This window comes from Aquila chrysaetos, chromosome 5 (assembly GCF_900496995.4).
Source record: "Aquila chrysaetos chrysaetos chromosome 5, bAquChr1.4, whole genome shotgun sequence".
In the NCBI taxonomy this organism is placed as follows: domain Eukaryota; kingdom Metazoa; phylum Chordata; class Aves; order Accipitriformes; family Accipitridae; genus Aquila; species Aquila chrysaetos.
The window spans coordinates 45,641,117-45,663,827 of record NC_044008.1 but is presented as its reverse complement, the minus strand read 5'-3'; the positions used below and the strand labels follow the sequence as shown (position 1 = coordinate 45,663,827).

The 22,711-nt window shown below is 36.3% G+C and overlaps 1 protein-coding gene across 2 annotated transcripts in view; it reads left to right on the top strand.

The window, feature by feature from the left end:
* LIPC (lipase C, hepatic type) overlaps window positions 1-22,711 on the top strand; it is a 64,873-nt gene that overhangs the window by 30,909 nt on the left and 11,253 nt on the right. The window contains exons 2-4 of one of the 2 annotated variants that reach the window (XM_030015265.1): window positions 16,959-17,146; window positions 18,415-18,594; window positions 21,051-21,168. In XM_030015265.1, coding sequence (XP_029871125.1) covers window positions 16,959-17,146; window positions 18,415-18,594; window positions 21,051-21,168 — 486 coding nt within the window. The remainder of the gene's footprint in view (window positions 1-16,958; window positions 17,147-18,414; window positions 18,595-21,050; window positions 21,169-22,711) is intronic. The other variant, XM_030015266.2, reaches the window with a different exon arrangement.

Sequence of the window (22,711 nt, the reverse complement as noted above, 5' to 3'; positions counted from 1 at the left end):
ATTTCATCAGTGATACTGCTCCCAGCTTTTTACCAGTTAGCTAACGTGTTCTACCCGTTGGTGTGTAGGTGACTATTTCTGTATAAGAAAAACAAATTGATGGACTCAGAAGCACTGAAGACTACAGAATCTGGACATTAGACACAAGCTTTCTTTCTCATGTAATAAAGTCTCAAAACCAGTGTGTTTTTTCAAAGCCAAAAATCTTCTACAAGCCTGTCTTTTGCCAGCAGATTTATTCTTTGCCACCAGATTAATTAAACTGAGTAAGTAGCTGTCACCACTATCAGAATTTTTCTAATATACATTAGAATTAATTTTACCTACATGTTATCTGAGCTGTTCCCAAAGGTAACTAGTAACACTGAAGTGGCAGAAGGCAATGAAGGGGCTACAGAGAGGTTTACCTTGACTTCGGAAAGGCTACTGTGCATCTCTGTGACAGACAGGAATATGAAATTAATAACTTCACTGATCAACTAATACCTTACCCACAAAGCATACCCCACTGCTTACTTCCCAAGAAGTATTAATTACTTATGTGCAAAGTATCCAGGTTCAGAAATGGTCAGCATACAGTGCTTTTAGTGATGGCATCTCATGAGATGTCCTTTCTCAAGGCTCTGTGTGCTAACTCAGGTGCTGATTTACTGAGACTTGAAGGCTATTAACACTTGTCTACCTGTCCTTTTTCTTGTAAGCTATAACAGGACTACTTGGAAACTTTGCAAATCAGCCTACTTATTAGGGAGCCAAATTCAACATGATCAAACTCCACCTTTATCACAGAAGGGACAAACCTTCTATGAACTTCCCCTTGTGAATCTTGCAGGAAAGCATCCAAGCACTGAGGTCCACTAACTAGCCAGCTGATTGTCACCTCCTTTTCACCAAAGCAGTTGTAATTCAGTAATATCATATATACATATATTGTGCAGGTCACACTTCCTGGGCATGAACGAAACTAGGAAATCTAAAATCTGCAGCAGTATAGTAGTCAGAAGTTACGTCACTGATCAGCAAACAAAGCTGTTAAGTGGAGTAATGTTTCTAGGGCACAACAGCAGCAGAGAAAACTCTTGAGGTGAAAGTCCACAAACTGGTCAGCACCCATGAAGGGTACTAAGTACTCCCAGCTCCCACTGATTTCGAAAGGAAATTTGCAGGCCTTTTGTTACCCTTGCTATTGCATGATAAACTCTGAACAACTTCCTTTTAGCCATGTGGCAACTGAACCCTTGATTCTTTCTTTTTGCTTTCCAGGCTGTCAGATTTAATATATCCATTGTTTAATGATCCCATCCTCACCTTTAAGTTTATTGAGGATTTTTGTTCTAATCCCAGCAAATATCACAATCAAAATCCCTACATTTCTACTTCTGGAAGATGAGACCTCATTTAGCAAAATGGACTTTCCTTTCAGAAAGATTTCATATTTCCAACTTATAAACCCCAGAAATGTATAGTAATATTTAATATTTTCTATGTTTGTTGAATTTTCTCCACTAAAGCAGATCCAGTTTGCTTTGCAAAGCAAACCTGGCTTCAGCACACTTTCACTGTGCTGTCCTGTTGGATTCTGTTGAACAGCTCCCGGTGACAGAACACAAGACTGTTTCATTAACCATCCACCAGCAAATCTAATAACGTGAAGAATTTCAACAACTCATTCATGGTTCAGTTAATTTATGATAAATTTCTCCCCAACGAGATATCACAAGCAGAGATCAGAGAAACTCCAGAGAATGATTTCTCTTCTCATATTCATACATTTGTGAAGCTGGAAGGAGTCTAGAGAGAATGAGCAAGAGGAGCTGATGAATTAAGACAGTTTGCACTTCCAACATGGAAAATAGTTATAAAATAAAACCCCATCCAGTGTAGGAAAACAATGTCATGGGGAGAAAAGTACTTTTGCTCAAAGTATAGTTTTTATCATCAGGAACATGTTGTTCACAAAAAGGCTTTGACTGTTGGGAGACTGAAACTCTCTGTTCACAGACCAAAACCATCATGGCCAACATAAGCATCCCTTGGTTGTTCTACCCCTGCAGCACCCTTCCTCTGTCTGACCCTGGCTTTCAGTTTGTTCTGCTGACACCTCCTACTTAGTGAAAATTACTGGGAGACACTTTTTGTATCTGGAATTCCAAACTTTCAAATAATACTTGCAGTTCATACATTTATTCATTTTCCCAATTGTTTCAAAATAGGTTTTAGCAATCTATAACTAATATACTAACTGAAAAAAATTGTGTGTGCTTTCCAGTGTCCTAGAAAACAAATACATAGCAATCATACTATAATTCACTTTGGAACATAGTGATTTTGTCCATCAATTTCTATGTATTCAAAATATGGAAAGCAACTTTGTTCCTCACAGTTTGGTTCATGTCATTCTGCAACTGATAAACAACAAACATGTAAATAAAAAAATAATCCAACTGAAAGTGAATGTTAAAATTTCTGTTAATCTGACATACTGTTGTCAAAGCCCAAACACCTAGGACTACAGGAACAAACATAACAGATCAAACCAGAGACACTCTAAAAATCTGGTCAGAGAAATCGAGACAGAATAATCCAGAAAAAAAAAAAATTCAGAACTTATCCAGGAAATTAGTGGTTGACTTATGCCCTGAAGAATGAGCCTTTGTACTCCTCATATACTTTTATCCCCTAGTTTAAATCTGGATTTTCTCCTTCCTCCCAGCTGCCTTCAGTGAGAAGTTTTTGGATGACCTGTAAAACAGGGCAAAAAAGTATGCAGCATAAAGTCTGATCACAGAATTTTCAGGAAGAGTCATCTTACTCGTTCTTGCTTTACCTTATCCAAGGTTTCAAGTGAGCAGACAGTGCTTAAAACTTCTGGCTCAGAAGGAAGGAGTAAAGGAGGAGAACAGATTTCTGAAGAGCTAGAAGAAAGGGTTAAAGAATAGGCTAGCAAGAAACACAGAAATCCAAAGAAAACAAATAGCCTAATCCTATAAGGTGCTGAGTACTTGCAACACCCATTAAAATGAAAGGTAGTTGACAAACATAAATAATTTCCTGAAATCATGCCTAAAGGAACAGTCTCTGCCTTTCTGTGATGGATACACGCAGGAAAGGGTCCCTCATTTTAGTCAATGCCTGGTCAACAAACTTTTTATCTGTCTAGACATCGTTTTTTAAAAAAAACCCAACAAAAAGCCAAGCAACAAAACAACAAAACCCCCACGTTTCTCTATTGCTTTTTGTGCTTGCCCTTCTATGGGTCTCTGAATTTTTATATTTCTCTTTTCATACACTAACGTATACAAATTGACTAAAGAAAGATGACCAACAAATTGTCTGTGGACCAACCACATCCTCCAGGTTTATTCAGATTAGTCTCACTGAGATGAACTGGGGAAGATTCCAGCAGATCAAGAGGATTCTTCCAGTCCTAGCACCTCCTATGCCTTTCTCCTCTACCCCTGTGAAGCCAGCATGTCCCTTTCCTCCAGAGATTCAAATCATTATGGTGCTAAGGGGCATAAGCTAGCAAGGGCTATTCAAAGCACACCTCTCACCACTCCTTTTTTACTGGATGCTAAAGATAGCACAGTGTTAAAAGACATCTTTTTTCCTCCCTGTGTTTCAGCACTGGGTGTCAATTATTAGGCTTTAAATGGGGCATGCATTCACTTGTGTCTCCAGAATAATGTTTACATTAACAAACACACTTTTCAAGTAGGCAGTGTCTCTTAAACAGTAAAACACTTCATACAGATATGGACACTAGGTCATAGCAAAAAGAAAGCTATACTCGGGAAAGAGCAAGAGGGAGCTTCTTAAATGAGAGATCCTGACTCATGGGAAGATTACATTATTCCAAATAATTACAGATTCCTTTGTTACATATGCTGAATAGACATCCTTTTACAGCACAAATCGGCAGTCGTCATTGCTTATACTGTGAGAAAGATTCAGAAAGAAACTAGCTTAATCACCCTGTAGGTACAAACATTTTCAAGGTTATCCAAGCTACTGCAGCTGTTCCATTAGCATGTCCTTCACCTGCATTAAGAACCATGCTCTGGGCCTGTAAAAAGTGTTCAGCAATGCATGAATGCACAGTGAACATTTAGAAACATTCATGGACATTTTATGTAAATGGTCTCTGAATATCAAACACTTGAACCTTCTAATACAAATGCCCAAAGTAATATTTCATTCATACTAAATACTGTAACAATGAGGGGAATGTCGTATACTTCATCAAGTACACAGGCAGTATTTATACATAGCATTTAACAATTGTGTATAGATTTTTATAAATATATATGTTTCTGTGTCTGTATGCACTTTACACAACACTACCTGAGATAATTATACAAATTACATAGCTATAATGGATAATTACGAACCAAATTATACTCTAACATATCATTAGGTACTACTTTACTGCCCTCTAATACATATTTACTGCTACTGGTTTCCAGATTTTTGGACTCACATCAGCTTCAAAACCTACAATTTTTTAAGTCACCAGGAAACAAAACAAGTGTTTCTTTCTCTCCCCATTCAAAATTTGGAATTTTACACCCAAAACCCAAATACTGCCAGAGGCCCAGAACCAGAATTCTCACTGTCACTGTAGTAGCAGGTTAAAATTCCAGCACTGTGTGCCCTTGCAGTGCTGCCGAGGCGGATTTATCTCGCTTGAAATTGAGATTTAAGGCTTTGAATGGGACACAAATTGGCTGCGTAGCCATCTAATTTACTGGATCTTAGCATCATGACTTTTAAAATACATTTTTGACCATTTTATACATCTTGTCTCTATGATTGGAATCACAGTGTGCAAAGGTGTCTGGCCTTACAGGTGAAATGGATAAAATAAATAATAAAAGTTTTATAAGCTGTTCATCTTTTCAATGACTTTTTGCATTGTACGATGCATACAGTATTAAGTATTCCGCAAAACAATATCTTGCATAATAGTTTTCACAGGACTCCTGCAAAGGCCTGCAGAGCTCAGCAACAGCTTTGCCAATTTTGATAATCGCTCACCCCAAGCTTATGCTAACAAATCTTTGTAGGACACCATTGCATGACCACTTTTACTAAAAGAGAGAGTTGTACTAGAGTACTAGACAAAAGTACTTGAGAAATTTTTGCGAACTATGGCTCAAGCAATAGCAATTGTTATAATGTGGACTCAGTTCACCTATACAAGGAAAATAGTAACAAAAATTGTATGACAGCAATAATAAAAACTCTAACACTGGTTCGGTATGCAGAATCTACTTTAAAATATGTCCACAGTAAATTTTCCTTCCTCTTAAAAACTCTAATTTAAAAAAAAAAAAAAAAAAATCAGTGTTTGATAAGAAGTCTCATTTCTGGACATAATTGCATGGAGATAACCTTTGTAAGCACTGTGCACTGCAGAGGTTTTAGAAGAAATAAGTACAGGCATCTGCTGTCAAAGATGAGTTTGGAGAAATTCAGGGTACACTTGAAATGATCGAAGGCTTTCGATACCATATCAGTGAAACCATCAATCTCTTCCTCAGATGAACACACCTAGTGACTGTCAAAGCAAACACTTCCTATGTGCTGCAAAAACAGGATTTCCCCTCAGCTATTTTGGCTTAACTAAGGCTTTCAGACAAAACCAGTAAAAATAAAACAACTCTATTAAAAAAAAAAAAAAAAAATCAAAGGACACAATGGAAAAAAACAGGACCGTATCTGAGAGGCAAGAAAAAAGGAAAAAAGAAGCAAGGGAGGAGAGGGTGATTAAAGCAAAATATAGCTCCCAAGAACATATCCTTAAAAATTTTCCCAATATTTCCTCTAAAATACAGATTTCTTGGAAGTATGAAAATTTTAAGGGATCAGAAGTTAAGTCACCACTCAGACCGAGACCTTTGGATGCTTAGTCCTATTCCTTGAATTGAACAAAGGCCACTTTGGTAGACTGGGATTTAATTATACTCAAGCTAGGCAGATTCCCCCACTTAATCAATGGGCTGCCTGGTGCTGGAGAGTTGTTCGGTCTCTTTGTCATTGTTACTACAGTCCTAAGGCTAAAACTCATCCAAATCCACCCCCCCTTTCTTTTTTTCTTCCTTTCCATTGCAACACTCAATCATCTTCCAGGCATCATTGACCTCTTCATTTCCCACTGCCTTTCTGCAAACTCTGTGACAAGCATTTGTCTTTTTCTGAGTATCAGAATGGTGCCAAGCATAAATATTCACAAGCTGAGTTTGTGAGAATAGCTCGTACGAAAGATTCATAAGTAAACCTACAATTCACTAACTTCCCTGTGCAGACAAGGCTGGCTGTCCATATGAATACTATGCCCGTGGCTACAGCCACCACCTACCAGCTCGGCTCTGCCTTCCAGGGAATATAGCTATTATGCAGCAGTCTGGCCTGGAGGGTCGTGCCATGGCCCAGCGAGTGAGTTTCACTCAGTAGTGCCTTCCTGTGCTAATATTCTAAAGATTCTAATGTTTCTACCTTCTCATTCTTGTAAGTTCCCTGTTGTTATTTTTCCCTGAGCTTCAAACACACGTTCTTGCTGCATATATTTAATTTCTACTTGTCCTACAGAATGCTGTGATGCAGAAGTTCTGCTGAATTTCTGACTTAGCAAGTTGGCACCAGACAAATGATTTCACTGCAGGATCACACAGCAAAAAAAGTAAGGCCATAGGAAGAAAACAAACTCCCACTTCCAGCACAGCTATCCTAAAATACAACTCCAAAAATGTCTTCTATTTTGCAAGACTGTCTTTTTTTAATAAAAATTTACTCCTGTCATGATAGTGTCAGTATATGTGAAATGGTTCCAAGGGACATGCACATAAGTAATAGAAGTCTTCTCGTGGTCCCTTACAAAAAAAATTGAAGAAAACAATGCTCTGAATTGTGATGTTATAAGCAAGTATCTGTACAGTTTTGAATCCTTTGATCTGTATTTCCTGTTCAACTCTTGTCCACCTCTTCCAGGGTAAGAGCTGACTTGACTTTTTACTAGAGCTGAAGAGGAAAATATTTTCATATCCCAAGAACATTTCCCAGCCCAAACTAGATAAAAAGCCAAAACTTCAACAGCAACAAAATTGCAAATAAAAGCTCCAGACATTTCAACATAAATTAGCCTAAATATGCTGTCGATCAATTCTGATTTCAACATTATTTTTTTAATTACTACCAATTAACAAATATTGCCAGACAATTAATGATTTTGAACAACAGCAAATATTAACACTGATAACTGGGATGTAAAGAGGGAATGAAAAAAGTTTTCAACTGAAATATTTTCCAAAACCTGTTATTTTTCACAGGTTGTTTCTGTTTCAAAAACCAGCCAAAATCTAAGTCAAAAGTAATGCCGGGTAGCTCTACATCAAACATAAGAGTGACTGTAGTGGATGAAACCCAAGGTCCATCTAGTTCAACCAACTGCAGTAGTGGCCAAAAGCAGATGCATACTCAGCAGGGGAAGTTTACATATACATACAGCACTTCCCCCGTGTACTCTCCCAGTCATCAACCATTTTCAGTTCACAGATCTCCTGAGTTAGTGGTGGTGTCTATGTGTTTAGTAATTCTCACTGGATTTCTCTTACATACACTTCCAGTTTCCAACTAACCTTATATAAATGCTTAATACCCACATCACACCCAGCAAGGAATTCCACAGGTTAACTACATGTCTCGAGGAGAACCATTTCATCATCTTTTGCTATTCACTATAAAAATATTTCGTTATCAAAATAATTGCAGTGGGAGAGACATACAAGTGATCCCCCCTCTATTTTCCCCATGCCATTTATGATTTTATAGACCTCTATACCATATCACTCTTAGTTGTCTCCTGGCTGAAAAGTCCTAATCTACTTAGCTTCACATTTGTCATTATTCATTTGCCCCTTCCTCTATCTAGTAACATCATATGAACATATATATTTCACCCAGGCAGTTTGTGACTCTTTCTTCTTTTTGCTTTTAACATAAAAAAAAAAAAAGGAAATTTAAGCTCCAAATCAGGCATCTGAATAACTTGGCAGAAACCCTGGCCAAAAAAATTTAGTCATGCATATATATGAAAGGAAGCATTTTCATGAAGGGCATTAAGTATTTTTTCCAACATTTACCTGCTTTTAAATCTTACTTGAAACTATGAAAGTTTTGGTTCGGTAACAGATGGAGGAGAGATGATTTTTTTTTAACATTAATTTATAGTAACAATTTGAGATCTGGATTATGTGCTAGTCCAAAGCATTCCTTGAAAGACATACTGTAATGCTTTTCCAGTATTTTTGTTCATAAAATTCAGATTAGGTCAGATTAAACCATTGGGGTACTAATTTTAATTTAGCAATTATGCATTGCACAAGTAGCACTTTAACGTTCATATTTGGAAGTATTTTGCTTTAGATGAAGAAACTCGGGAGTACAGCATTTTTGTTACCCTGTAAATAATGCAAGCTGTTCAACAGTTGTGTGGTTGGTGCCTCCTTCTGCACCCTTTTCAAGAGAGGAGACAGAGATTTGGATGTATTGTTCTGCACAGTGCATCAGCCCAGAACCCAGGAGCTGAATTCTAAACAGAGGCACTGCTGGTTTCTCTGTGCACTGGTTTCCCTGTTCTTTGCAACAAGTGTCTCACAAGCTTATTGATTATTGTACTTAAACTCACATTTTTTAATGGAGAACTAACTAATGTTTTTAAATTATGTCACAACGAAGGACAGAAAAAAGGAAAAAGTTATTTACCTAACTTAATCAGACAATAAAAGAAATATCAAGCTTTTGAGAATCAGCATTCTTCCATGAAGTTTTCACCTGATATAAAAAGACAAAAGGAACAGTTAACAGTTGGGAGGGTGGGTGTTATTTCTTTGCCTTCTGTTCTAACCATCATTTCAATACTTGGTTCTAAATAAAGGAGACCAAAACTTATTTTTCACAAGTTTCACATAGTAAAGAAGGGTTTTACAGGGAAGAGAAAGAGTAAGGCACAAGAATCAGAGGTAATTCTTTGGAGAATTTTGAGGCAACCTAGTGTTCAAAACCAATGACAGAAACACAAATTTAGCAAGAGGAATAAAAATACATGCTCTAATACATGTAAATAATAAACAGATAATTTAGAGGAAAGCAAAAGGATAACCTACTAGTTTTTGTCTCTTAGAAGTTTTTGTCTCTTAAAGGACAGGTTACACTGCATTTATTTCTCCCTCTTTTGAAACCATTAAATATAAATGCATTATTTGATTCATAGGTGACTTAAGAGATATGTCTCTGAATAGTAGAGACACACAACAGCAAGTGGAAACCAAAACATATTTAATCTGTTTCATCATCTTTTCCAAGGTTTTTTAGCAAGACTTTTGTTTTGATGTTCTCATTTTATTCTCCAGATCCCCACATAGTCCCATTTAAGGCACTCTGAGAAACTGAAGCTCTTTGTATCTGTCTCTACCAACTGTCCAAATGCTTTCAAGAGAGGCAATTTCAAATAGACAGCAGCAGGAGATACATAAGTAGAGAATTTAAAATGAACTGACAACGGTCTTTTTTCAATTATTTTGACATAAGCAACTTCTGAGAGTAGGTTGCACTCCTTCATGTCTTAGACCACCAAGCAAGCAAATTGTACTAAACAATGATCTGTACTGAATACTCGGAATATATTTTACAGTTCTTGTATATGCCACGAATTCAATGCTGGGTGTTTTTTCAAATTACTTTTCCTTTAGAAAGCATTTTATTTTTAAAAAAGAGAGGGAGAAATATCATCTAGGAAATATCATCTAAACTCCTTACTAACATGTTAATAACTTTTTAAAAATCATGATTCTGCTATTACTGAACAGGACATTACATTGTCTGCTTTCTCCAATTTCCTGCACCCAGAAATTAATTCTGAATAGAAGTAAATGATAGGGATATGGACCTCTGCTGACAGTTGTAACATTGTAGTTGCTAATCACATCTGCAAACAAATTTCCAGGTTCCTCACCCCTTCCGCAAATAGCCCAGGTAAATAAAGAACACAGACCTAGGAGGTTCAGGGAGAGTGGAACAGAACAATCTTCCCTTTGTTAAACTGTGGGATGAGTTTTTATGGATTATCTCAGACCACCGTGTCTTCCGCAGTGCTACAAATCATGATAGCAGTGTCTGATAATAATGAGTTCAGGAAAGATGAACTGTATTTAGACACCAGAAAAAAAAAAAAAAAAAATTCCAAATGGTAATCATGTTTTAGTAAAGAATTAGAAAACTGACTTTTGCTAGACATTGGATGGGCCTGATTTTCAAAAAAAAAAAAAAAAGTATCCTCTGCACTTTAATGGTAAAGAATCACAGACATGATCATCCCCGATAACTAAGGAGGTAATTTTTGAACAGGCACTCATATGCATACCTTCCATTGACAGTATTATTACCTCACTAATGAAAACAGGGTACCAGCTCCAATGAATTCTTATATTAGCCTCTTTCTAAACACATCTTTCTTCCAGTTCCAAGAGTCACTAATGCCATCCGTTAGCAGCATTATCTGGATGATTTTAAAGCAATGAAACACACGGGGAAGAAAGTCAGTATGAATGGCATGGTTTTATATGCTCTCCTCTTCATGGATTTTTCAACAGAGGGTTAAAAGTATGTTAACAGAGGTTTAACAACGGTTAGTTAACAGCCTCTTCTCTCCCTTCAGGGCTGTTTGGGTACGAACTACACTCATGGTGAGACTGTTGACTTATCTTTGGCATGTGTGCATGCATATAAGACAGGAGAAACAAGAAATGACAGCTCAGAAAACTATGATACTTTTCAGACAGAGCATCTGATGCTGAGAAAAGTATCACTACTCGTTATTCATTTAAACTTGAACAAAAAGGGAAGCTTTTTCCAAAAGTCTCTTTCTAAACAGACCTCATCATTTTTAATCCAATTGATATAGATTTTTGTTGCTTGCTTGCTTTTTTTCCATTCATTCTTTTGTGAGTGATACCTACTTTTCATTTGGCAAGGTGAGCAAGTTAAGGAGAGTGAAAAATAAAAAGGAACTACATGAGGATATAAAAAAAATTAAGTACAATGATAATATACCAAGAAATCAACAGACCTGAGTTTTGACTGCCTTATCTTGCCTGGGACTCTAGAGCAACCAATAAGACCTGGATTTCCCCAAAACACTCCATGTTTTAGAGTTCTCACCTAGGAACTACATGAGATGGAACTTTCAACCATTAGTCAACAGCATCCAAAAGCCTTGAACTGACAGAAACAATAAAAATCATCTTATATACAAGTACCTTAACTACTAATCTCAACAAAATAGAGAATGGACCACACCTGGCTTCAAGATACTGCTGTAAATCAGTAATATAAAAGCAAACAAAAGCTAGTCTAATGTTTCCAATCTATTCCCATCATCTTTTTGATTGAATAAATTATTAAATATCAGAAGTCCAGTCCTGATTTTGTGTCAGCTATTGTACAAGAAACTCTGCCCACAGAGATATATAATGCTTAGGTAAACATAGAGCAACAGAAATGTACCATTTACTTACATTTTACACACTATTGTTTAAATTTTTCAGGATTTTCGGATTTAAGAGTCCTTTACCATACACGTTCTAATAGTTTACTATTAATTTTCGTCATTTTGTGTCAGTTGCAGCAAATGGCTTTCCCTAGAAAGCACACAGTCTGGAGGTTATGACAGGCACTGCTAAACAAAGTAAAAGGGGTTAGCAAAGAGGATTTTCCATATCCAACAGGAACACTGACAACTATGCTTCTAGCAAGAATAGAATAGCTCTAAGGGAAGCATTTGCCAAATTGAGAGACCTGAATGCTTCCATGTCATTAGCTCTTAAGTGACAAAAAAACATCTGGCCATTGGAAATGAGGGGATCTGTGATATATTCCACTTTCTGTGGCCCAAACAAAAATAACATGTCACTGCCTTTGCTCACTTTCACAACAGAATTCTGGGGACAACAATAGTTATCACTTGTTTCTTAAATAACTAAAATAACTAAAATAACATCACAATACATAAGCAGTCTTTTGGAAACATTTCCATGTATGAAAAGCAGTAAAAACCATCCAAAAGATAAAGGAGATTTATTAAGGCTCAGACAAATCCACTCGTGCACATGAAAGGAGGCTGCAGTAAGGGTCAGAAGTCAACCAGAAAAAATGTTGTGTCTAGGTAGTGGGGTGTGTATGCATGCTTACTTGTATGATTTTTAAGTGTCCTTAACATACCAGCAGCTGAAATTTTAGCTTCCATTCAGGTTTGTTTACTTAATTTTTCAATTGTCTATGGATTAGATGAGTTCCATTGAAACATCCTCTTCAACCCTCTTCAGTGAGACCTTATTGAGAAACTCTTCCTCTACAGTTCCATGACAGGAAGAAGGATGCTGAACATTATTTTTCCTAGCCAGAAAAACTACTTTCATTAATTGGGAATGCCAATTTTAATCAAATTTTTTATGCTGTACCATAAGATGAATTTAAAATGTATGACTTAGCAAATATTAAAATTTTGCTCTTGACATTACATAGTCCTACCATACTTGGTCCTCATTCCTGACACATCTTTAGGCAAATTTTGTGGTGTGAAGCAGGTATTTTATAGTTGTATTTTTATGCCCAATCAGACATGATATAGAAAGAAATACTTTTAGATTTTGGATCTCTCCCCAAAAAAGCATATGATATTTCATGGTTTCAAACCCTGGCCAGTGTCCAGACCTTTGTCTAGTTTCCAGTAAAGTTTTCATTTACAAGCCTTAAAGCATTACTATCACATCTGTAAATTTCAAAGGAGACTCCAAAAATACCATCGTTAAGAAAACCATATGCCTTATCATTTGGGGTGATTCAATCCAAATCAGTGTCCTGGGTTAACCTGCTTCTACAGGTAAATAGAAGATTTAGTTCAAATAATCTGAGTTTGGTCCATATGGAATTATCATTATTATTACTATTTGCAAGACCTCTTTTTACAGAAAAAAATTATTTCTTCATATTTACTAGCTTTCTCATTATTCTTCATATGCTCCTTTCATCTTAGTTTGGAGCTCACGTTATTAGAAGCAGGATGGACATCACCTAAAGCAATAAACACTAATAACGTGAATAATAATTAAATGCTAATTGTGAGAAACAATAACTGAACTCTTATCTTGCACATCCCAACGTGCATTGAATTCGGATGGCTACTATACCATCTACCAGGTATGCAGGCATCTCTTTTTTTTTTTAATCCCAGTTATAAAAGTTTCATTTTGTTCAGCTGGGATCACTCTTCTGGTTTTACTTTTCAGCAAGAAAGCATGATTAACTCAGGTGAAATGTAAAAAAAGTGTTTTGGTTTGTCTGCCAAAACTAACCACAAAACATTTTACAAGAAACTTTGCTATATTACAGTTGAGTAGTATTTACAAACCCAGTCTTCAGTTACAGTCTTTACTGCACCTCACAGAAACTTCATTAACACAAAGTAAGGAAAGGTAAAGGGCTGAATCTCCTCTGGGGTATCAAGAAGTCACAACATTTCTTGCTTGTGATTACCATGCTGCTCTGTGTGAAGGTAATTTGTGAGATAGCCCATGGATCAGTGTGGCGATGTTGCATTGCCTTTCCTGAAAGAATTCATGTTAGAGTAGGATCTTCAGAGAAAAAGGAAATCAAGTCATCAACTCACTTACCTGGGTAAGGGCTAATTTTCCAAAGAGAAACTCTTTGGAGTTTCAGGAAGATCTCGGCACTCTTAGCTGCAACTAGCATGGGAAAATTTTTAGCAGTTTTATTTTGTTGTTTTTGTAAACTCGCCTATGAAACTTTGCAGTTCCCTTTGATCATGTCACCGAGTCACTGGTATGATATTTTTAGCAAAAGTCTGTTGTAGAAGCCAAGCTCTTCAGACTCTATTTCCGTCTCCAAGTCATTACATGTATTGACAGATAGTAGCAGTTCTTTGTCTAATAACACAACAGATTCTACTGGAACTTTTGACAGCCATGAAGAAGTTCAAACTGTATTTTTAATTCCCTCTCCCAGACTTACTGGCAAGCCAAAAGCTCACCCACTAAAGCAACACAGCACTTTCACAGTCAATGTATAAAGAAAACAACTATTTATTAGACTTGTTTTCTGTAGTATGCACAAAGAATACGGAGAGTGACAAAGCGCCTTTGCATTGTACAAACACTGAGAGCGCAAAAAGAAAATGAAAACAAGGCATAAAACAAAGAAAGAAAGGATGTGTACAATGGAACAGGCACAAGTTACTTGTGCTTGTTTGTTTTTCTTTTTTTGCTAAAAATAGAACACAATACTTGTCTTTGTGTAGAGACTACTCACCAAAGCCTGGATAAACTTGAGGTTAAGAATATCAACATCATTAAAACTCTTTCCAATTTTCAATTCTTTATCTAGATTCACTTTCTCCTAATATTACTTTCTTCAGAAACCAAGTCCTCTCCCAGCAAAAAAATCCAAAATAAATGCTCTTAAGTAGACAATGTAGCAGAGAAATGATCAGACTTAGTCCTAGCTAGATATCACAATTAAAAGTGCTATTAAAGAAAAATGTGAGACTGAAGCTAAGAATTTGAGAACCAAACCTTCGCTAACTTTGAAGCTTTTTAAATTCCAGCTGTTGTAAAAGGCTGAACAGCTTTCTACAATGATGTTTCCTAGCTATGAAACATTGCCTGGAGTTACTTGGAACGTACAGTAACTAGCAACAAATAGAAAACAGTGCACATACAGTGCAGTTCAGTTTGGGAGTTTTCTTGCCAGTATTTCCATTTACTTAACCAAATTAAACATGCTGTTTGTATCATGTCATATCATTATAGTAAAATAAAACCTTGAAAAAAGTTTGTAACAAGACTGACATGTGGCAAAAATACAGTCTGATCCAAAACCAGCATGCTTTCACATTAGGGTTCCTTGTACTGTGCATTGTAAGATGCTACTACTGCAAATATATAAATACGGGAGTTTCCCATCACTAAATAGGCTTACGGGATAAAGGCTCATCTGTAAATCTACCAGTACCACCTTGTAAATTATCAAACTCTTATCAAGACAACAATGTCATAGAACCTCAGGATACATTTGCAGATATAATAGAGAAATGAATATGCTATGATTTTAGATGTTTTCTGAAAACATCTGCAGACATAAGAGTTGTGATGTAAAAAAAAAATTTAAATGTGCTGACTTAGAAGATAAAATACAATACAATATTTCTAATATTAGTGTTTTACTAAGGAATTTTTATGCAAGAAAAATATAAGAACTAAAATTGATGTGTTCTGTTCCAACACAGATAATTTTAACTTCTTTGTCAGTGAATAAAATACTTCATTATCATCTCCAAGAATATTTCATAATTTAAGTCTAATAAAAACAAAAGCCTCCTCCCTGGCCATTTTAGCAATGCTGCTGAGCAGCTGTTGTAGCTTAAATTGGTATCACCTGAACTTGGTAACGAGCACTATGCACACTGTTCTGTATGTGGTTAGTAAGTGCCTTAACTTACTGGCACTAATATTCTCTCTTCCTACTGAAAACATCTTCCTGATGCACCTTGGAATTATATTTCCCTTTCTCACAGCCAAATCACAGAAGTGACTCATAGTCAGTTTTGTTACCGATTACTACAGTCAAGTCTCTGCTCTTGTGTCACTTCCAATTTATGACCCCCATTTAGAGAGAAATTCCTATCAACTGTATGACCTTGCACTTCATAGTGTGACATTTCTACCTGTTTCTGTTGCTGTAATTTCAAGGTCATCAAGCTCTTAGTGTTTAACATTTTGGTCTCCTCAGTGTTAGCAAATACCTCCCAAATTTTGTCAGTCTTGTACCTTTCCTGCCTACTTTAATGAAAATATTAAACAAAATTAGCCAAAAAACGGTCCCCAAGGAACTCCATCAGTAAACTCTCTCCACTCTAAAAGTTTCCTTTCCAACACAAAGAACTGTAACCTTTCATTTGTCTAGTTTGTCACACCCTAACTTTTCTTCTACTAATCCCCATTTTTTCTATCTTAAGTAATAATTTATTATATGGATTATTTTCAGATAAATAAACAGTCTGAAGGCTTATTCGAAAGAAACACCAGGCTTGCATGTTACAAAGTGCTTTTTGTAAGCTTTTGCTTTATTTTACTCCATTTTTCAGCAATTTCTCTATATTTGTGTTTTTTTCTTCTAAGCTTGTAACGTTGATAAGAGCACAGTTCATCCTGCCCCCACTTTCTTAAATACAGACACCATCCCAGATACTTAATAGACATTTCTGAAAATGCTGTTCTATATATACCAAGCTATTTTATCTAAAAACAAAACCACCAAAAATATTACAACTAGAACAAGAGCATTTCATCTTGCCTTTTTAGAGAAAAAGAATCATTTACGATGTGGTCTAATAGTTTTAAGCAGTCACTTAAGTCTCTAAGCAGAGTTATAACCCTGAATAAAATGGTTATTTTAGTGTAATGATGCTTCCTCAGCAATTACTAGCAAATGCACATTGGTAAAATACGTCCTGCAGAGTTAATAGCCTATGAATGTGCTTGCCTGTGCATGCACTAACATTGTAAAGTCACAACACCTGTACTGTGTTTTTTAAATACTTATGCATTCTATAAGGGCCCATAGCAATAAGATCAATATTTCCTGTATAATTGTTATTGTTCAAATAGACAGACTCAGAGGCACATCTAGACCATCTCAAACTTTGAAAGAGATCCCTTTTTTGACGCAAAATGTACATCTTAGGCCCACCTGGAGTAGGCAGCAATTATAGAGCTAGAGTTTCAATCTTACTAGTTTACTCTGTCTTATAAACTGTGCTTAACTAGTAACTTCTTCAGGTTTTAGATTCCATGCTATTATGACTGTTGTTATGAATTTCATTTCAGAGGCACTAGGATCACAGAGTCAGCACACTAGAACAAAGAAGGATCAGCAAAACTTAGAAACCAAATTTCGACTTTATACAGATACAACTGAAGAAGGCTGTCAGATTTTTTTAAATCAGTTGGAGACTCTTGACAAATGCAGTTTCAATGCCTCTCTTCCTCTGGTGATAATAGTCCATGGCTGGTCGGTATGAACTCACATTTTATTTTTAATTCAATCTACATCTGATTTGATATACTTTCCTTCTTATTACGCTAGTGCCAAAAGTAACTTCAGGAGAAAGGTTGTGATTAGAAGGATGGTGGATTTCCCTGGTAGCAATCATGGCTAGAAATAATACAAAGTGACTATTCCCTGCTGAGATTCTGAAGGAAGAGTCTACAAGCAATTTTTCATATGGGAGTCCTATGCCAAGGATTAGATTCAGCCCTGGTTTAAAGCCAGTAGAGTTTGAACAAGTAGCTGAATTAATGTGCTATGCCTCTGGAGGACTGAATACCAGTTTCATTTCTCTGATATGTTCTCTGCCAGATATTTACAGACTTATTGAAAAGAAGTGCGCACAACCTCCCCACATCTTTCTCACAGGTATACTTTTAAAGAGAACTTCTCTATAAGCCCCTTCAGCTGAAAATGAAGCCTTCAATGTCAATGAATTATCACTGAACTTCTTCTAGTTAAACTGTAAAAAAACCAAAACCAAAACAGCTACCACAAAAACCTTTCTCAAAAGCATAGCAGTACTAAGAGTGACTTTTAATCATCTTCTCAGTTGAAAAAGAAACAAAAGAAAAGGCAGGATAAGAAATAATGTCATTTTAACAGATCCTCAATTCTCATAGAACCAATATCATCACATAAGATGGCAAAATGAATCTTTCTTGCACATCTGCAAATATGCAGAGAAACTTTGAACCCTTGATGCTTATAACTCTCTTAACAAATAACAGCAGAGCTGATTTGGATGAAATATTGCCCTAGATTACTTTAGCCAAGCCTCCCAAACAAGAATTTGTTCAAAACCTGTACCCTCCTCAAAGACAAACCATGGACCTGAAGCTGCTGCCATTGAAATTTATCATTCATACTAACTTAGTTTGCAGATTAACAAATCAAAAATTTTCTGGGCATTTCTGTCTTTCTTTTTAATCAGTAATATCAATTATCTCAGGATGAGTGAAAATACTTAGGGACATCACTCATAATAGTTCTTATTACAAGACAAATTATTATACAGTTCATATATTCATTCTTAATTTTTTTGTCCACCAAAACCCAAAGATTCTCAGTACTGAAGCATGCTAAAATCTAGTTATCAGCATTAAGCCCTCCCTGTTGATACCATGTTTTTTGTCTCCTTGAGGTTTTCACAAGAAATATTTGGCAGAGACTGCTTTCCCTTAAGAATGTTTTTTGTTTTGTTTTTGTGGTTGGTTTTTTTTCTTAATAAAACAGGTGGATGGGATGTTAGAAGGTTGGATTTGGAAAATGGCAGCAGCTCTGAAGTCTCAGCATAAACAAATTAATGTGATCATTGCAGACTGGCTTACATTTGCTCACCAGCACTATCCCATTGCTGTACAGAATACACGCTACATAGGACAGGAGATAGCAGACTTCCTGGAATGGCTGGAGGTAAGAGCCCCCAGATCAACACATGTTTCACTGGAAAAGGCCTATTTACCTGTTCTTATGCTTCTACCACCTTTCTGAAATACTATGCTCGTTAACGCTGTTCATTTTAATCACTTATGTTTCTTTAATACATTGCAAATTTTTCTTCCATAAACTTTCATATGACTTCATAAAACTTTCATCATGCAAGAGATAAAAGCAAGTGGTCTTCTTTATTAAAATATTTTCATATGTCTTTAGAGGTGAGATGATTTCATGCTACTTTAGCTTTTCAAGTAGCATGTGTGCAGACAACTGACAGATTCCCACACTTTGAAAGCAGGCACACATTATTATTTGCAAGTGGTTAGTTCAGTAAAATGGGTTTATGTTATCTGTGCTTAATTTCTGCTTTTAATGCAGAATTCAAGCATGACATTGTGTCTGATTTTTGCCTCAGTTCCCCGAAGATTATTCTAAAATAATGGCTTAGAGATCCAGAATATAAAGGGAGACCTTTCAAGAGGGCAGACATGCCTCACAAAGCAGATGACACGGAGGCAGTAGTGAGTACAGAGCCTCGCTAATGTAGTGACTACTTATCAAAACCCCTGCTATGTAGGGAGCAGTGGCCATGGCTGGATTGAAAAGGCTGCAGACAAGTCTGCAACAGATCACTGGTCTCCAGCACTATTTAAGAAAAGGCAGAAAGCAAACACTAGAATGAGAATCACTCATACAAACCAGGCAACCCTAAGCAACTCTTATTTCATCTATCTCTAGTACTAATTTAAGCCACCTTATCTGAAATGAAATTATACTTCTGTACCTCACAATGAATTTTTTAATACATTAATTTAAATACGGTGACACCTAAGGTGGAAGGGAGATACACTGCAAAGCTGAAATATCTGTAGCAAATACCACTGAAGAGCTAAGATGTTTTCAACAGGAATGGCAGGGCTAGAAGAAGTTGTCAGATACCATGCCCAGTTAAGGACAACAGGCACAAAAGAGAAGGCAGAAGAGCCAGAGTCACTATTTTTCTTTGTGACATTACAAGAAACCTTAGCTCTTGGTCAAATGTAGTATAAGTTGCTGGAGCCTAAAGTCGTATTTTGAAGCTGTTTAATTATTGAATGAATCAAACGATGGACTTTGATCAGTTCCCAAGAGGACACACCACATTGTCAACAATAAAGAAAACCTGTGATTCCTCCAGTGTCAGCAAACAAATCGAGGCTTGAATAAATGACTCCTTGCTCCAGCATTGTAGGTAGCTTCTCTTGTACCATGATATATTCCAGGATTTAAATATGCCATAAATTTTCACAGCATTCAACTGAGCATGTTCAAGCAGTAAACCTTCCTTCTGTTGAGAGGCACCCCTCCTGAGTTTAACAGTTAAAAACTCCTTCATTCCAACTCCCATAACTATCTTTCCGTTATGCTTCTGTCTGCTTACAGGCAGGCGAGTATTTGAAATATCCTCAACAGATGTAACAAAAACTGCAGTGCTGTGCAACTTTTTAATAAAGAATAAAAATAAAGTAAATCTTGGCACTCTTAGTCCAAGAATTAATAGGGCATGATCAGTAACAATCTCAATAGCATCCATCTCAATAACACCTACCAAGAAAATTGGTCAGATCTTGTGATTTCTAAGAGCTGCCTCTCTCGAAAGGCGGCTGCCAAGTTTCACCTCATCTTCTCAAGAGGCAGGTATTGAGACTGCAAAGCCACCCCACTGGGGCAGGCAATATCCACAATGAAATTAAAACAGAGGTTTGCCTTTCCTGCAAGAAAAATATGCCACATATTTCTTTACAAGTCAGAAAAACTTCGAGCCTTGCAGCTCAGGTGAAATGCTTAAGGTTTAGATAGTATTGATTAGGTAGAAAGAAGGGCCTGAGGCCAATTCTGCTTCAACAGGTTTGTTTCAGATCAGATACCCAGTTTTGTACAAATCAATCCAAGAAATGTCATTGCTGTATCACTTAGCATGTCTGATCAATATTTTGGTACTTTGGCTTCTAATTTGGCTTGTGCTAGTATGTCAGGCAAAAAAAAGCAAGGCACTTTCAATAAAGAATTGTTTTACACTGAAGTTAAAGAACAGATATCCATTTTATAGTCACAGGAAAGTCAAATGCTGCAGACAAAAGGCAAGGCACATTTGCATCACTTGCAAGAAACGGCAACAAAAATTCTACTATCTGTGTTGATGGTTATCCTGAGCATAGCACATAAGTAGTAGTGCCCAAATGTGTGGCATTTTCCTGCTGCATGAAAAGGAGGCAAGGAATAACATTCAGCCAACAAAGAAATTTATTGCATGATCCATGCACCTCATTTGACCTCCATCATTAACATACAAATTTCTTGTGTTATTCATGGCATACCTAGCTTGTAGTAGGTATTTCACTGTTTACTTTTCACATTTTCTGCATCTAAATCAAGCTGCCACTATCTTCCAGAAATCCATTCAATTTTCCAGAAGCAATGTTCATCTAATTGGGTACAGCCTAGGAGCTCATGTTTCAGGATTTGCTGGAAGTTATATCAGTGGTACAAACAAGATTGGGAGAATTACAGGTAAGAGACTTATAACTTTAAGAAATGTAACAGTCAACTGATTTAAGTTACATAGATATTTGACATATCAATGTCATATCAATATTTAGCTGTTGAATAGTAATATTTGCCACAGTTTAGAAGTTTCACCCCATTGGTTTAGAAATTAGATTTAGAAAATTTAATGAAAACACTTTTCAAAATGAAGTATCATAGTATTTCTAGCTTTGATCTTTCCTACCTCAGTCCAAATTATGACATACAGAATATACACATGTGGGGACTACAAATCATAAACCAAAGATTCAAGTTGTGTGTTGCTTGAATTTATCTTTTATCCATTCCCAGTAACACCTTAAACTAAATGTTAGCCACTAATCTTGGATCTTAGGTCACTATCTTGACCCAAAGCCATTCAAATACACGGTTCATTGTTAGCAACTCATTTCAAAAAGAAAATTACATTAAGAAAATTGTCTAACTGTGCTTGAGCTTTCAATTGTGGTACATTGCTCATACAGTGAACTGAAGTCAGTTCTGTGGCAAAAAGTATAGCCCTGGATTACATTTTACAAGCAGCATATCATTAGAGCATCCCTAATAGATGCTTAAAGTAAACAAAGTTAACCATAACACTTGATTACTTTGACTAGTGGCGTTTTGAGCCTTCTGTAATGTTTTGTAACTGTACTAATTATGAGTGTAATGAAAATACATTTCTAAGGTTATTGATGCACTGTATACAGTACCACATCTAATGCACAGTGACAGCTTAAAAAAAAACAAAAACAGAAGAGCATTTTACACGAGGCCCGCATCAGCTACATTTAAGTTATCAGAGAAAACATTTTACTTTAATCTGATTTGGGAGCGAGGCAAACATGCACAACTGTAGTTTGGAGTCCCAAATCTGACCTTGGATTCATTGCCACATACCATAGTCCCTTATACAATCAGCTCTTGTGACAGTGCCTGCATGACAAGAAGCTGATTTTACACAATGTGTCGTGATATTACGCTGAAGGGCTTTAGTTCATCAGCACTGCTTGTTCAAACCATAGTAGTACATCAAACTTCGATAATGGATAAGTAAAAAACATTAACACACATTATTTATTGTAACAGCTATATGCATTCCTCAGCAAAAATTATTCAGACTTGCAACAATAAGCTCCAAAAATTCATAGTGATAAAAGCTATTAAAAATAGTCGCCTTCAGGGTGACTCCCTACCTGTAGCCTGTGTTATTAGTCTTGTCCAGTTACATCTATGCAACTACGTTAGTCCATAGTACCAACAGAAGAATCTTAAATTTAGAAGCTTGTCCTCAAAACTGAAGGCAGCTTTAAACTATGCAGGCAGTCCTTTTCCATTAATCAGTTCCCAACCAAAAAGGGCACCATACAAAAATATCTAGAAAACTAAAAATCAGCAAGAATCCATAAGTGGAATATTATTTTTCTGAATACCATAATAATTTGCCTTGAAGAATTCTGAAGTTGAAGAATTATTATAAACAACATCTAGCAGACACATAGCTCTTTTAAGCAGTAAGTGAAGCTTC